The following is a 15,323-nucleotide window of genomic DNA, read 5'->3' as shown; positions in this document are numbered from 1 at the left end:
ATGCCAATGGACTGTTGCAGTGGTGGCTGACGTGAAGCCTCATTCTCTGCTATGACATGCAGACTGATTCTCTGCTGACATGAAGACAGATTCTCTGTTACGGGACCTCCCTCCTCTGCCTGGGTGCTGGGCCTAAATATATGCCAATGGACTGTTGCAGTGGTGGCTGACATGAAGCCTGATTCTCTGCTATGACATGCAGACTAATTCTCTGCTGACATGAAGCCAGATTGTCTGTTACGGGACCTCTCTCCTCTGCCTGGGTGCTGGGCCTAAATTTATGACAATGGACTGTTGCAGTGGTGGCTGACGTGAAGCCTGATTCTCTGCTATGACATGCAGACTGATTCTCTGCTGACATGAAGCCAGATTGTCTGTTACGGGACCTCTCTGCTCTGCCTGTGTGCTAGGCCTAAATATATGCCAATGGACTGTTGCAGTGGTGGGTGACGTGAAGCCTCATTCTCTGCTATGACATGCAGACTGATTCTCTGCTGACATGAAGACAGATTCTCTGTTACGGGACCTCCCTCCTCTGCCTGGGTGCTGGGCCTAAATATATGCCAATGGACTGTTGCAGTGGTGGCTGACGTGAAGCCTCATTCTCTGCTATGACATGCAGACTGATTCTCTGCTGACATGAAGCCAGATTGTCTGTTACGGGACCTCTCTGCTCTGCCTGTGTGCTAGGCCTAAATATATGCCAATGGACTGTTGCAGTGGTGGCTGACGTGAAGCCTGATTCTCTGCTATGACATGCAGACTGATTCTCTGCTGACATGAAGCCAGATTGTCTGTTACGGGACCTCTCTGCTCTGCCTGTGTGCTAGGCCTAAATATATGCCAATGGACTGTTGCAGTGGTGGGTGACGTGAAGCCTCATTCTCTGCTATGACATGCAGACTGATTCTCTGCTGACATGAAGACAGATTCTCTGTTACGGGACCTCCCTCCTCTGCCTGGGTGCTGGGCCTAAATATATGCCAATGGACTGTTGCAGTGGTGGCTGACATGAAGCCTGATTCTCTGCTATGACATGCAGACTAATTCTCTGCTGACATGAAGCCAGATTGTCTGTTACGGGACCTCTCTCCTCTGCCTGGGTGCTGGGCCTAAATTTATGACAATGGACTGTTGCAGTGGTGGCTGACGTGAAGCCTGATTCTCTGCTATGACATGCAGACTGATTCTCTGCTGACATGAAGCCAGATTGTCTGTTACGGGACCTCTCTGCTCTGCCTGTGTGCTAGGCCTAAATATATGCCAATGGACTGTTGCAGTGGTGGCTGACGTGAAGCCTCATTCTCTGCTATGACATGCAGACTGATTCTCTGCTGACATGAAGCCAGATTGTCTGTTACGGGACCTCTCTGCTCTGCCTGTGTGCTAGGCCTAAATATATGCCAATGGACTGTTGCAGTGGTGGGTGACGTGAAGCCTCATTCTCTGCTATGACATGCAGACTGATTCTCTGCTGACATGAAGCCAGATTCTCTGTTACGGGACCTCTCTGCTCTGCCTGTGTGCTAGGCCTAAATATATGCCAATGGACTGTTGCAGTGGTGGCTGACGTGAAGCCTCATTCTCTGCTATGACATGCAGACTAATTCTCTGCTGACATGAAGACAGATTCTCTGTTACGGGACCTCTCTCCTCTGCCTGGGTGCCGGGGCCTAAATATCTGAGAATGGACTGTTCCAGTGGTGGGTGACGGGAAGCCAGATTCTCTGCTATGGAACCTCTCTCCAATTGATTTTGGTTAATTTTTATTTATTTAATTTTTATTTTAATTCATTTCCCTATCCACATTTGTTTGCAGGGGAATTACCTACATGTTGCTGCCTTTTGCAGCCCTCTAGCTCTTTCCTGGGCTGTTTTACAGCCTTTTTAGTGCCGAAAAGTTCGGGTCCCCATTGACTTCAATGGGGTTCGGGTTCGGGACGAAGTTCGGATCGGGTTCGGATCCCGAACCCGAACATTTCCGGGATGTTCGGCCGAACTTCTCGAACCCGAACATCCAGGTGTTCACTCAACTCTAGACAGGAGTACTCCCCTGTGTAACTTTGATGTCAGTAATTGGCAGCTCATGCGTGACACTTGCCAATTGCTCAGGCCCTTTGAGGAGGCCACGTTATTTGTCAGTCACCAGGACTACGAGATGAACAACGTCATTCCACTGATTCATATCCTAGAACAGATGCTGGTAAATCTGGCTGGTCAGGGGACTGGAGACGTGGCGCCTAGATCTCACATCCACATGAGCCCTGTGGGGGCTGAACTGGAGGAGGAGGATATTGGAGCACAAGCAATGTGTAGCAAAATGGGTGGTTTTGCTACATAGGTGACAGGAGAGGAAGAGCAGGAGCAGACAGAGGAGCTACAGGGCGATGAGGAAGACGAGGCAGAGGACCCAGACACACCGTAGCAGTATGCAGTGGAGATGGAGGCAGGGAGTCCCTCTGCATGCTCACTTGCTTGCGTAGTGACAGCCGAATTGTCACCATTTGGTAGAGGGATCACTTATGGCTCTCCACCTTGTTGGACCCTCGCTACCCGTCCAAAATGGGGGCCTTTTTTACACCCGCTGTGAGGGGAAACAAACTGTACTACTATAGAGACATCCTATTTAGTCATTTGGGCGCTGCCTATCTGCACCATTGCCCATCATTACGCAGGTTTGAACGGGGGGGATCTCTGCGCTCACGTTTCTCTGCCATGGCTGCTGTGGCAGGGTGGGGGTAGGAACAGTTCCAGCTTCATCAGCAGCAACTTGAGTCTAGAGTCGCTGATGAGCAGCTTTCTTCACCCGCTTAGTAAAAAAACTACTCACCAGCAGCAGCAGCTAGATCTGGAGCATGACCTGAACCAGCAGGTGGTGGCATACTTGGACAGCATCCTGCCACTCCAAGTTTAAGATCTGCTGGACTATTGGGCAGCCAAACTGGATTTGTGGCCGCAACTAGCAGAGTTTGCCCTGGAAAAGCTGTCTTGCTCGGCCAGTAGTGGGGCATCAAAGCGGTTGTTTAGTGCGGCGGGCGGGATCAGCCAGGATTTCCACCCACCAATGCCTGATGCATCACATTAGAACCTCCATGGTGCCACACTGTCACGATCCCTCCCGTGAGAGTAGTTACAAGATCTGAGAGACTTGCATCACTTGAGGTTATCTGACAGACTCTCTGTTTCACTTTGCAGTGTTGTTGTTGGTATGATCACACTTCTTGTTTCAGGTGTAACTTGTGGTTATTACTATTCCTCTATTTAGTCTAGACTCACACTTCCTACCATGCAGTTGATATTATCTGCCTGGAGTTGGAAGAGCTGGTGTGTTGTCCTCTTCTGTGTTCCCGCTCATCCATTTTCTATTGAAGATAAGTGTACCTCCCTTTGTATTTTGTTTTCCTTTTTGCTCATTGTTTCCTAGGCCTTAGGGAGATGAGGGTTTGTTTATCTGGGAAGGAACCAGTGGTCTCAGACCCTGTCACTACGCCTAGGCATTTTCAGGGTATCTAAGGCCTAGGTATCCGGTGTATGACTATTCCCACCTTTAGGGTCTATTTATACTGACAGTAGTCAGGGCTAGATTTAGGGTTTTCCTAGGTGGTGACCTTTTCCTTTCCCTAGCCGTGTGGCCTAGTTTCGGGTCATTTTCCTTCTGTTGTCATTCTGGTGTTTCTCCCCTCCCCCTACATTGTGACACACACCAACACTTTTACTATTTCTATTACTTTAACTATTCTACTATTCTGATGCTGTCACCTGCCTGCTGCCACACATCTGATGCCAAGTGCTCTATTTTCACCCACCATCTTCAGTGAGTACTGGTATTGCCACCCACCTCCACACTATGTTACCTTGCCACTCTGTGGCCTCCTGATGCTTCTGCCAACTCCACACTATGTAAACTTGCCACCCTGTGGTCTCATGCTGCTGCCAACTCCACACCATTTCACCTTGCCACTCTGTGGCCTCATCATGCTGCAGCCACCTCCAAACTATGTCACCTTGCCACTCTGTGGTCACCTCATGCTTCTGCCACCTCCACACTGTCACCTTACCACGCTGTGGTCTTCTAGTGCTGCTGCTACCTCCACACTATGTAACCTTGCCACTTTGTGGTCTCCTCGTGCTGCTGCTGTTGCCACCTTCACACTGTCACCTTGCCACTATGTGGTCTTCTGATGCTGCCACCTCCACACTATGTCACCTTGCCACTCTGTGGCCTCCTGGTGCTGCTGCCACCTCCACACTATGTCACCTTGCCACTCTGTGGTCTCCTCATGCTGCTGCCACCTCCACACTGTCATTGTGCCGCTCTGTGGCCTCCTGATGCTGCTTCCACCTCACCACTATGTCATAGGGCCACTCTGAGGACTTCTCATGCTGGTCCTACCCTCCCCACTTCATGACTGGGCCACTATTTGGCCTTTCGGCCTGACTGACATCATCATTTACTTGACCCTTCTTCTGATCTGTCAGAAGGAATAAAAAAATGAGATGCACAACGGATCCCGTCTGTGTAGCAGCTGTAAGGCCTGTATAGTCCCATCAGAATTGGCTTGTGATTTGGTAGCCAAAAGCAGGAGTGAGTACAAAACACAGAAGACATGTAAATATTCCATTCACGTGTCATCTCTGTTTTGGACCCACTCCTGTTTTTTTTTTGGGCATTAGCAATACTGATGGATTACTGACCAAATGCTGAACGAGCGAAGGCGGATGCTAAACAGACAGGATCAGTTTTTGTGGGTTATTGTTATGATGGATCAGAGGAAGGGCAAAATAATCAGTGACGTCAATCAAAGTTGCTGCTGACACCCTCTCCACTCTGTCAGGGGGCTCTACTTGTATAAACGTTTAATAGAATAGGTTCTGTAGACATCTACTGTATATGGAATCAGTAAAAGGAGTGCAATCCTTCTTGGCGCTAACATCAACCTGTAAGGCTAAGTTCATACTTGAGTTATTTGGTCAGTTTTGGCCCCCTGACTGCCCAAATAAGTGAAGAGTGCAGTGATTCTAAGAGTGACACCTGTCATCTGCATGTCATACGGACTCACAGAATTATTTCACTACTAAAAGCAGACTCCCTATGCGTGTTACTGCAAGGCACAGTGTTCTACACCACTATAAAGTTTTAACTAAATTTGCCACGAATAAAAAGTTCGGCAAACCGGCGAATCAAATTTTTTAAAAATTTGCTTATCTCTAATCCTAATAAAACTCACCCTAATGGGTGTTATGGATCACATGTCTGGGATGGAAAAAGGAGACAAATAGATTATAATTCATTGCCATCTCCTCCTACTTAAACATTGTTGCAGAGACCAAGAACACCTTTCATAGCAATGGTATTCTCTAATGACAGTGACCTCTTTCAGCAGAAAAATACCTGTTGCCACACTGTAAAAATTGTTCAGGCTTGGTTTGAGAAACATAACAAACAGTTTGAGGTGTTAACTTGGCTTCTAAATTCCCCAGCTCTCAATATAATTGAGCATCTGTGGGATGTGCTGGAAAAACAAGTCAAATCTATGAAGGCCCCACATTGCAACTTACAGTACATAGGGGATATACTGCTAATGTTGTGGTGTCACTCATCACAGGGCACATTCAGAGGCTTGTGGAGTCCATGCCTCAATTGCTCAGAGCAGTGTTTACTGCAAGGGGCGGATCTACACAATATTAGGTTTTAATGTTATAGCTGATATTCATAGAAAATATGCCTGCATTTTGATCATTTAACATATAAACAAGTGTAATGAATGTGTTAGTAAATGGCATACTTTATTTTATGTGCTTACCCTGACTACAAGATTATAGCCTTTAAATCCAGCCCAGGTGAAATATTCTATAACCCATGATGGGTAGCTGAAGATCTCATCTCTAGATGAAATGGACATGGCATCTAGGTATGTATCAAAGTCCCAAGACTGTTTAAAGATTTTTGTTCCTGGAGGCATTTGAACAATTCCGTCTCTGAAAATAAAAATAACCTTGATATTTTTGCATTTATTCGTAATGTGCAGGTTTACAATATAATTCAGAATTGCTCTCAGCAGAATCAGAAATATGGTTAAACATTAACACTGGGCAATATAAGGACACGGACATACAGTAAATGCTAACATATATAGAAATTATAGTGACAATTATGGTTATTTCTTTTTATTGATTTAATTTAATAGTTAATAGTTTTAGACATTTTAACGTTAAAGTCAAGAGGTCTGATCTGCAATACCAGATACAGTCCATGGCCAAAATGTTTAGTTTCTAATCTCAAACAATTGGTTTTATAGCTGAGCACCTGTTTGGGGATTCTATAGTCCAGCTATAAAACCAATTGTTAGCAACGGATAACTTGCGGAGGAATTGCTCCCTTGATTATAAACATGCTACAGTGTTTGGGGTTGAGCATTTCCTCCCATTTAGGCCACTTTATTCAGTGATTTTTCTTTACATGTATTGAATGTGCTAATGCTTATCATTGGTAACATTCTGGTGCACCTGGTAGCCTGTGTCACGTGGCCTGTTATAGGTGAGGCTCGCAGCCTCCTCCTCCCTCTCATTGTATTAGTGATATTACTATGGAGGTATGTAGGAGCTTGGCTGTGAGTCGGTCCTCAGCACCTATCAGACTGTGTTCATACACGATAGTTTAGCGGTAGGATCTATGCCACACTGAGATACCTTGACGGGGTGCGCAGGTCTCCAATATGTTCCAGTCTGGAATATATTGGCTAAAGTCTCAGCTTTTAACATCAGCGTGAGTGTCTAGCCAGTATGGTCAGTCGCATATTATTGTGGTGCACCTTTGTTCAGTGATTTATGATAAAAATTCCTTCCCAACTCCAATCAGGCAGATGAAGATAAAGCATCAATTTCAAGGGAGGACCATCTAAACATTGCCAACAATAAACTTTAGGGTCTGTCTATTAGTTTTGCAATTAATGTTGCACTTAAAGTTTAGTAATTAGCATTGTTTGTTTTAAAAAAACATTTAAGAAAAATGCTAGTACAAGGAGAACAGCAGCAAGTGAACTACTGTAGCTGCTGTTGTTGGATCTTATAGTTATTTAATTCTAGTTATGATTTGTATAAGGGCTTAGTTCACACGAATGTGTGCTGCCTGTTGCCGTACTGCACACCGCATTTGCGGATCCGCAATACACGGGCACCGTTCTGTGGTCATTCCACTTCACGGATGCAGACCCATTCATTTCAATAGATCCGCAAGTCCGGAGAAGCGAAACGGTGCAGAACGGAACACTACGGAAGTACTACGGAGTGCTTCCAGGGGTTCTGTTCCGTGCCTCTGCACCGCAAAAAGATAGAACATGCTTTATATTTTTGCGGAACAGAGGGATCGTGGACCCATTCATGAATGGGTCCACGATCCCCATGCAGCTGCCCCACGGACGGTGCCCGTGCATTGCGGACCACAATTTGCGGTCCACAGCACGGGCTTCACACGTTTGTGTGAACCAGCCCTAAATATCAAAAAACGTGGTTCATTAAAACATGAATATATTACATAATAATGCCACTTCAGTGCCCCCCAATTACCAATTACTTGTCTCAACAAATTAGCTATTCTTTCCCAGAAGCTCTCCAGCCCAGAGCAGTGCCACCAGACATGCATCAGTGTCCCAACCTCTTTAGCACATTGTCAGCAAATAGGGTAGGTCTGTTGATTTCTTTTGGACAGCCGATATGGCGTATAGTACCACCTATATAGCAGTTCACTTGAAGCTTCCAAATGATTGATACATTTGGATGTGGCAACACTAAGCGTAAATATATATCGCCACTGCTCCAAAGTAAAGGAGCGTTTCAAATCCAATTCCCATTTAGATTGGAATGACAATGACTCTGGCAAATGTACTGATAGGATGGCCTGATAACTTTTAGACGGCCCTCTCTTAAGTAGAATCGAGTTGGAAAAAAATCTTGAAAAGGGTCGTGGGAGGCTCAGGAGGAAGATGTCTCACTTGAAGATATTTGAAAAAATCAGTTTTATCAATTCCAAACTTTCAATTCCAAACAAAATGGAGAACATGCCTATTGCTGATGTGACATATCCCATATACTTACAGTAACCAGGACATCATTTGCCCAACATGAGAAATCTACTAATCTCCCCAACGTGGTAAAGTAGTCTTGGCTGTGGAGTGGTGGGAGAAATGGTCCATATTTTTGAGATCATGCAGGACTTGAGATATCCTTACAAGGCGATCATTGCGGTTTGAATTTTTTTTTCTTTTCTATCTCTGGATACATTATTCTCCAATTTCTGTAACTACATTTTCCTACATAATGATTGATACACAACTAGAGCCTAGGTGTGGGATGCCTAAAGTTTCACTGACAATACTGCTGTAACTTTACTAGGCAATCTGTGTTTGTTGTCATGTTATCTCTTGTAATACGGTTTTGACTTATGTTTTATTGTTACAAAAATCAGTAAGTAAAAAAAAAAACCAAAAAAAAAAAACACATGAATACACGTATGTAGCCTTTGAGGATTTGTATACCATTCTTTATTAGAAAAAAAATAAATAAAATTGATTGTATTATGTAAATAAAAGTTAGTGAATAGAAACTCTCATGTATCTAGCACAGAGGCAGGGCATGTTGACATATGAGGCCAGTGGTGGGGTGGGGGCTAATACTATACTAACTCCCCTACTTGCAGTGAAAATACATGCAGCTACCACTACCAGATTTGTACAGCTGCTATTCAGGTTAAAGGGCTTCTGTCACCCCACTAAAGTCATTTTTTGGGGGGGGGGGGGCTAGTTAAATTCCTTATACTGCGATATATGAAAATATAATGCTCCTACTTACTTTCCTTCAGCAGTTTCTTCTAAAAACGAACTTTTATAATATGTAAATAAGGACTCTACCAGCAAGTAGGGCGGCTACTTGCTGGTAGCCACCGCAAAAAAACGCCCACTCGTCCTGTTGCTTGACAGGGCCAGCTGCGATCTCCTCCTCCGGCCGGCCCTGTCAGCATTTCAAAAATCGCGCGCCTGTGTTGATTCGGCTCGCCTCCTCAGCACTCCCTCAGTGCGCCTCCGCCGCAGTGCAGGTCCCATAGAAGTGAATGGGGCTGCGTGAAAATCGCAAGCATCCGCAAGCAAGTGCGGATGCGGTGAGATTTTCACGCAGCATTGCTAGGAGACAATCGGGATGGGGACCCGATCATTATTGTTAATGGAAAATATAAGGCAATTATAAAGGTCAGAATGATTTATTTGATATATCAGATATGATACATTGATACAATATGTTAGCAGGACTAGATCACAAAGCTTTCAACCATCGGTTATTTCTGTTCATTGACAATAAACAGAGGTCTTCAAATTGGCGATTAATTTAAATATATTTTATATATATATCAGAAAGTCCACTTTACAGTGACTAAAGAGGACCTCTCACCATACCTGACATGTCATGGTTTACTAAATAACTTTATTCTCCATGCAATAACTATTCTGGAGAATCTTTTCACAAAATTTTATGTAGTTTTGTTCCTTAGTTATTACTACTAGAAGTTTATTAATGAATCTGCAACTGGATTTTACCAGTGGTGATTTGTTGCGGCACAGTCTGACATTGCCTAATCAGTGCTGCCAGTGTGGACACACCCTCCAACTGGTAATGGCAGGTTTCAGAGTAATTAATAAACTTCTAGTAGGAATAACAAAAATGACACAAAACAAGTTATGTAAAAATAAAAATAAAATTCTGAATTGAATGTAAGTAGTTACTAAAACAGACATGTCAGGAAACTTGACAGCTCCTCTTTAAGGGTCATTTTATATAAGGCTGGATAATCTTTGTAATATAAAGAAATAAAAATAGTATAAAAATCACCTATCAGCTGGGTCTTTCAGTAACCTCCCCACATCCAGTATGTCTCCTGGCTTCGGGGTCCATGTAATCACATTTGATACTTTATTAATAAGTTGATTTAGTGTTGCAGCATCATTCTTTAAGTTGGTTTCCTTAATGTATCTGTTTTGAAAAATCAGATCAGTATTCATATGCAAGCAGCACCACTTCTTAAATCACTTTTTAGCAGTCATCTCATTATCACCACAGGCAGAATTACAATTACACAATTACAGATATCACATACATTCTGTATATCCTTTCTCTCTCTCATTATACAGTACAGACCAAAAGTTTGGACACACCTTCTCATTCAAAGAGTTTTCTTTATTTTCATGACTATGAAAACTGTAGATTCAAACTGAAGGCATCAAAACTATGAATGAACACATGTGGAATTATATACATAACAAAAAAGTGTGAAACAACTGAAAATATGTCATATTCTAGGTTCTTCAAAGTAGCCACCTTTTGCTTTGATTACTGCTTTGCACACTCTTGGCATTCTCTTGATGAGCTCAACAGCTAGTCACCTGAAATGGTCTTCCAACAGTCTTGAAGGAGTTCCCAGAGATGCTTAGCACTTGTTGGCCCCTTTGCCTTCACTCTGCGGTCCAACTTACCCCAAACCATCTCGATTGGGTTCAGGTCTGGTGACTGTGGAGGCCAGGTCATCTGGCGCAGCACCCCATCACTCTCCTTCATGGTCAAATAGCCCTTACACAGCCTGGAGGTGTGTTTGGGCTCATTGTCCTGTTGAAAAATAAATGATGGTCCAACTAAACGCAAACCGGATGGAATAGCATGCCGCTGCAAGATGCTGTGGTAGCCATGCTGGTTCTGTATGCCTTCAATTTTGAATAAATCCCCAACAGTGTCACCAGCAAAACACCCCCACACCATCACACCTCCTGCTCCATGCTTCACGATGGGAACCAGGCATGTAGAGTCCATCCGTTCACCTTTTCTGCGTCGCACAAAGACATGGTGGTTGGACGAAAGATCTCAAATTTGGACTCATCAGACCAAAGCACAGATTTCCACTGGTCTAATGTCCATTCCTTGTGTTCTTTAGCCCAAACAAGTCTCTTCTGCTTGTTGCCTGTCCTTAGCAGTGGTTTTCTAGCAGATATTCTACCATGAAGGCCTGATTCACACAGTCTCCTCTTAACAGTTGTTCTAGAAATGTGTCTGCCGCTAGAACTCTGTGTGGCATTGACCTGGTTTCTAATCTGAGCTGCTGTTAACCTGCGATTTCTGAGGCTGGTGACTCGGATGAACTTATCCTCCGCAGCAGAGGTGACTCTTGGTCTTCCTTTCCTGGGGCAGTCCACATGTGAGCCAGTTTCTTTGTAGCGCTTGATGGTTTTTGTGACTGCACTTGGGGACACTTTCAACGTTTTTCCCAATTTTTCGGACTGACTGACCTTCATTTCTTAAAGTAATGATGGCCACTCGTTTTTCTTTACTTCTTAGCTGCTTTTTTCTTGCCATAATACAAATTCTAACAGTCTATTCAGTAGGACTATCAGCTGTGTATCCTCCTGACTTCTCCACAATGCAACTGATGGTCCCAACCCCATTTAGAAGGCAATAAATCCCACTTATTAAACCTGACAGGGCACACCTGCGAAGTGAAAACCATTTCAGATGACTACCTCTTGAAGCTCATCAAGAGAATGCCAAGAGTGTGCAAAGCAGTAATCAAAGCAAAAGGTGGCTACTTTAAAGAAACTAGAATGTGACATTTTCAGTTTCACACTTTTTTGTTATGTATATAATTCCACATGTGTTAATTCATAGTGTTGATGCCTTCAGTGTGAATCTACAATTTTCATAGTCATGAAAATAAAGAAAACTCTTTGAATGAGAAGGTGTGTCCAAACTTTTGGTCTGTACTGTATATATATATTTGTGGTCGAGGCTACGGATGTTGAGAGGACGAATGGTGGCTGCGTGGCCATGGTGACCTGGCATAACTGGCCTGAGGTGTGCCTGAAGCCATGTCCGAGGGTAGGCCTATAAGGGGGCCTACCCGGGTGAAACTTAAGGAGAAGGGAGGGAAGAGGGTGGGGCACCGCAAGAGCCCGCAATGAGAGGGGGGAGGCTTGGAGGATTTATAAGCCTCCGCCCCTCCCACAATTACAGGCTGTGAACAGCCTTAATATTTGTGGTCGAGGCTACGGATGTTGAGAGGACGAATGGTGGCTGCGTGGCCATGGTGACCTGGCATAACTGGCCTGAGGTGTGCCTGAAGCCATGTCCGAGGGTAGGCCTATAAGGGGGCAAAAGAGACGGTTAGGAAGAATTGATGTTTATTGAAATTACAACACGAGGTTACAGAAAGCGTCGGAGATTTCTTTGTGCGGATTGGGAATGTAACGGGTGAAGCAGGAGGACTTCCAGCGGCCCATTTTCCGGATGATGTGGCACGGGACGTTGTGTTTTGATGCTGCTGAAGCGGCACCTATGCGGAAGGAGTGACCCGATATGGTTTTGGGATCGTGGCCCAACCCCGTGGCCAGGATGCGAATATGATGGATGAACCGGGCCGTGGTGAGAAATGTGCCTTTGAACGGTAGGAGTGGTTCGTTCTTGGAGGAATGTGCCAGCAGGGCCAATAGCTTGTTGAGAGTCTGGACCGGGCACCACTTATTGAAGGTTTGGAAGAATTTGATTTGGACGGGCGGCCCGGATTGCGATGTTTTGGTGGATGGTAGGTTTAGTACGAGGTGATCTGGGTGACGAATTAACTGGCTTTTGGTTAAACCTTTGGTTTTGGATGACCCTATGGTGAATTCTCCCGGGCGCAAGAAGCCATAAAAACTCAGATACATTGCGGCTTTAATGACCGTGGAAGGAAGAAGGCCAAAAGGAAAACCGTCTAATGAATCTGAGAGCTTTCTGAACAGCTCCCCAGACACGGGTTGCCTGCTGGGCGTGCTGCTCCGGCTGTTCCTGAGGATGCCCCTAAGGGTGGCCTTGACTACTGGGGACGTGAAGGCTGACTTGCTACCTGGGTCTCTCAGCATGGAGTGGTGCTGAACCCCTGACAAATACAGTTTAATGGAGTTGTAGGATAGCTTGAGGTGCGTGTGACAATATGCGAGAAAGGCTATTAAATATGTGGACTTATCTGTGTTGGTTCTAGGATGGAGATGGGAAAATTGTTTATAGATGTTCCAACCGGTCCTGTAGTTCCTGGTCGTGTTGGCGGAAAGAGAGCTGAGCATGAGGGACTTTGCAGTGGAAATGAAATGTCCTAATCCATTCGAAGGGTGTGGTAATCCGGAGGCAACAGACTCGTTGGTTCCGCCTCTGGCATGATCTGGAAGAAATGATCAAGGTTAAAACGGGACAATGCATCAGCGGCGGTGTTACGAATGCCCGGGATGTGCCTGGCTGAAATGTGGAAATTGTGGCGTAAGGATAGCCATACTAGCCTGCGAACGAAGGACATGATGTGAGGACATTTGGAGCGCCCTTTACTGAGGATATCTACCACTGATTGGTTATCTGTGATGAAAGCAACTGGGGAATCTGCCCATTGATTACCCCAAACCTGAGCAGCCGCCACGATAGGGTAGATCTCCAGTAGAGGAGAAGATCTGAGGAAGTCGGGTAAGGAGGAAATCGCGGCGGGCCATGGTGCGGCGAACCACTGTGTGTTGTAAATGGCCGCAAAACCTCTGGATGCTGCGGCATCTGAAAAGACCATGGGGAAATCGGGACTCCATTGGGGAATAAACAGGGAAACCCCGTTCCAGTGGGTAATGAAGGAACTCCACATGGTCAAGTCAGCCGTTGCCTGGGCATCCAAGAACACCGTGGAGTCCTGCTCAGGAGCTGAAGGTAACAGATCTAGAAGCCCGGACATGAAAGCTTTCCCTTGGGGCATGATCCTTGTGGCGAAGTTTAACATGCCAAGGAGCGACTGTAGCTCTCGTTTGGTGAGGACGTGGGAGCCCGTGAACTGTGTGATGATTGACCTGATTTTGAGAAGCTTATCGGCTGGTAGTCTGGCTTCCATTTTCTCTGTGTCGAGCACGACACCGAGAAAGGTGACCACCGTGGCGGGTCCCTCTATTTTGGACGGGGCTACCGGAACCTGGAGATCTTTGAGAATGCGCAGGAAGTTACTAAGTTTGCATGGTTTAACACTGGGGGGTTCGATCAGGAGGAAATCATCGAGATAGTGTAGTGCCATTGGACATTTGCAGCGATTGACCAAGATCCAGTGGAGGGCTTGGGCAAACCGGTCAAACAGCCAGGGACTGCTTTTTGAACCAAAAGTTAAACGGGTAGCAAAATAGTAACTGTCCTGCCATTTGATGCCATGGAATTTCCAGAGCTGGGGATCGATGGGTAATAGCTTGAACGCGTCGGCTATGTCTGCTTTAGACAACCAAGCTCCTTTGCCTGCTAACAGAATGAGGGAAATGGCTTCCTGGAGTGAGGAATATTTCATGGAGAACTCTTCCGACGGAATCAGGGAGTTTAGGCTGGGGATGTATGAACCATGAGGCGCGGACAGGTCGTAAATCAATCGTTTTTTATTGGAGAATTTCTTGGTAACGATGCCGACGGGGTTAATCCTCCAGGAGTCGAAAGGAACGTAAGGGAAGGGGCCGATAAGGAAACCCTTCTCTACTTCCGACTGAATGAGGGAATCCACCGCGTCGGCATCCTGAAGTGCGGACAGTAAATTAGGACCCTCCCAGGTGGACTGGGGAAGGGCGATGAGACCCGTGTGGAAGCCCTTGCTGAAACCTGAAAGCAAAAAATCAACCTGATCGGGGCTGTGGTGGTTCTGGAGCAACCTGCCCAGAAGCTCCACGTTGACCCCGCTTAGTCACTTGTGCTTGGCCATTCTTTGTGGGCATACTGAGATGGGGTGAGCCCGGAAGCAGGAGGAACAGACATGTAGGGCCCTGCACTGATTATAGTTACAGGAGGCTAGGTTGTAGTTGTTACAGATTTGGCTGTTGCCTAAGAAAATGATGGGGCGGCCCAATTTATCGGTGTTGCTGTGTCTAACTTGGGTGCCGGAGGGGCCGGGCGTGGGTCTGCTTGGAGCCGCTGGTTGGCCGATGGAGGGACACCAATCGGAGGTGTGGAGGATGGACTGGCAGGAGCTGCAGGCTGGAGCTCTCAAACCGGCGAAGTGCCGGCAGAAAAGCTCCATGTCCAGACACGCCCAATTGGTGACCCGCTGGAACTGAGCCAGCGCTGCGGCGGCTTTGGCTGAGAAGGAGCGGTGGTAGTCGTAGAATGCGGATCCGCCGTATTTGTACCCCAGGTCGGTGACTCTATACATGTACAGGTCCAACTCCTCTCTTCTTTCGGGGTGGGCAGAGCAGACTATATCCCTGAAGAGGCTAAAAGCCAGGACAAACTCGGGAATGGTGAGTTTTTTGTTCAGTCGG

The 15,323-nt window shown here is 45.9% G+C and overlaps 1 protein-coding gene across 1 annotated transcript in view; it reads right to left on the bottom strand.

The window, feature by feature from the left end:
* Nucleotides 1-15,323, bottom strand: part of LOC122939448 (cytidine monophosphate-N-acetylneuraminic acid hydroxylase-like) — a 239,859-nt gene that overhangs the window by 70,845 nt on the left and 153,691 nt on the right. Inside the window, exons 10-11 of the mRNA XM_044295519.1 lie at nt 9,880-10,020; nt 5,805-5,979 (exon numbers count right to left, since the gene is read on the bottom strand). Coding sequence (XP_044151454.1) covers nt 5,805-5,979; nt 9,880-10,020 — 316 coding nt within the window. The remainder of the gene's footprint in view (nt 1-5,804; nt 5,980-9,879; nt 10,021-15,323) is intronic.

Source organism: Bufo gargarizans, chromosome 5 (genome assembly GCF_014858855.1).
Source record: "Bufo gargarizans isolate SCDJY-AF-19 chromosome 5, ASM1485885v1, whole genome shotgun sequence".
NCBI classification, from domain to species: domain Eukaryota; kingdom Metazoa; phylum Chordata; class Amphibia; order Anura; family Bufonidae; genus Bufo; species Bufo gargarizans.
Note: the sequence above shows the minus strand (reverse complement) of the source record. Positions and strands in the feature narration are given on the sequence as shown.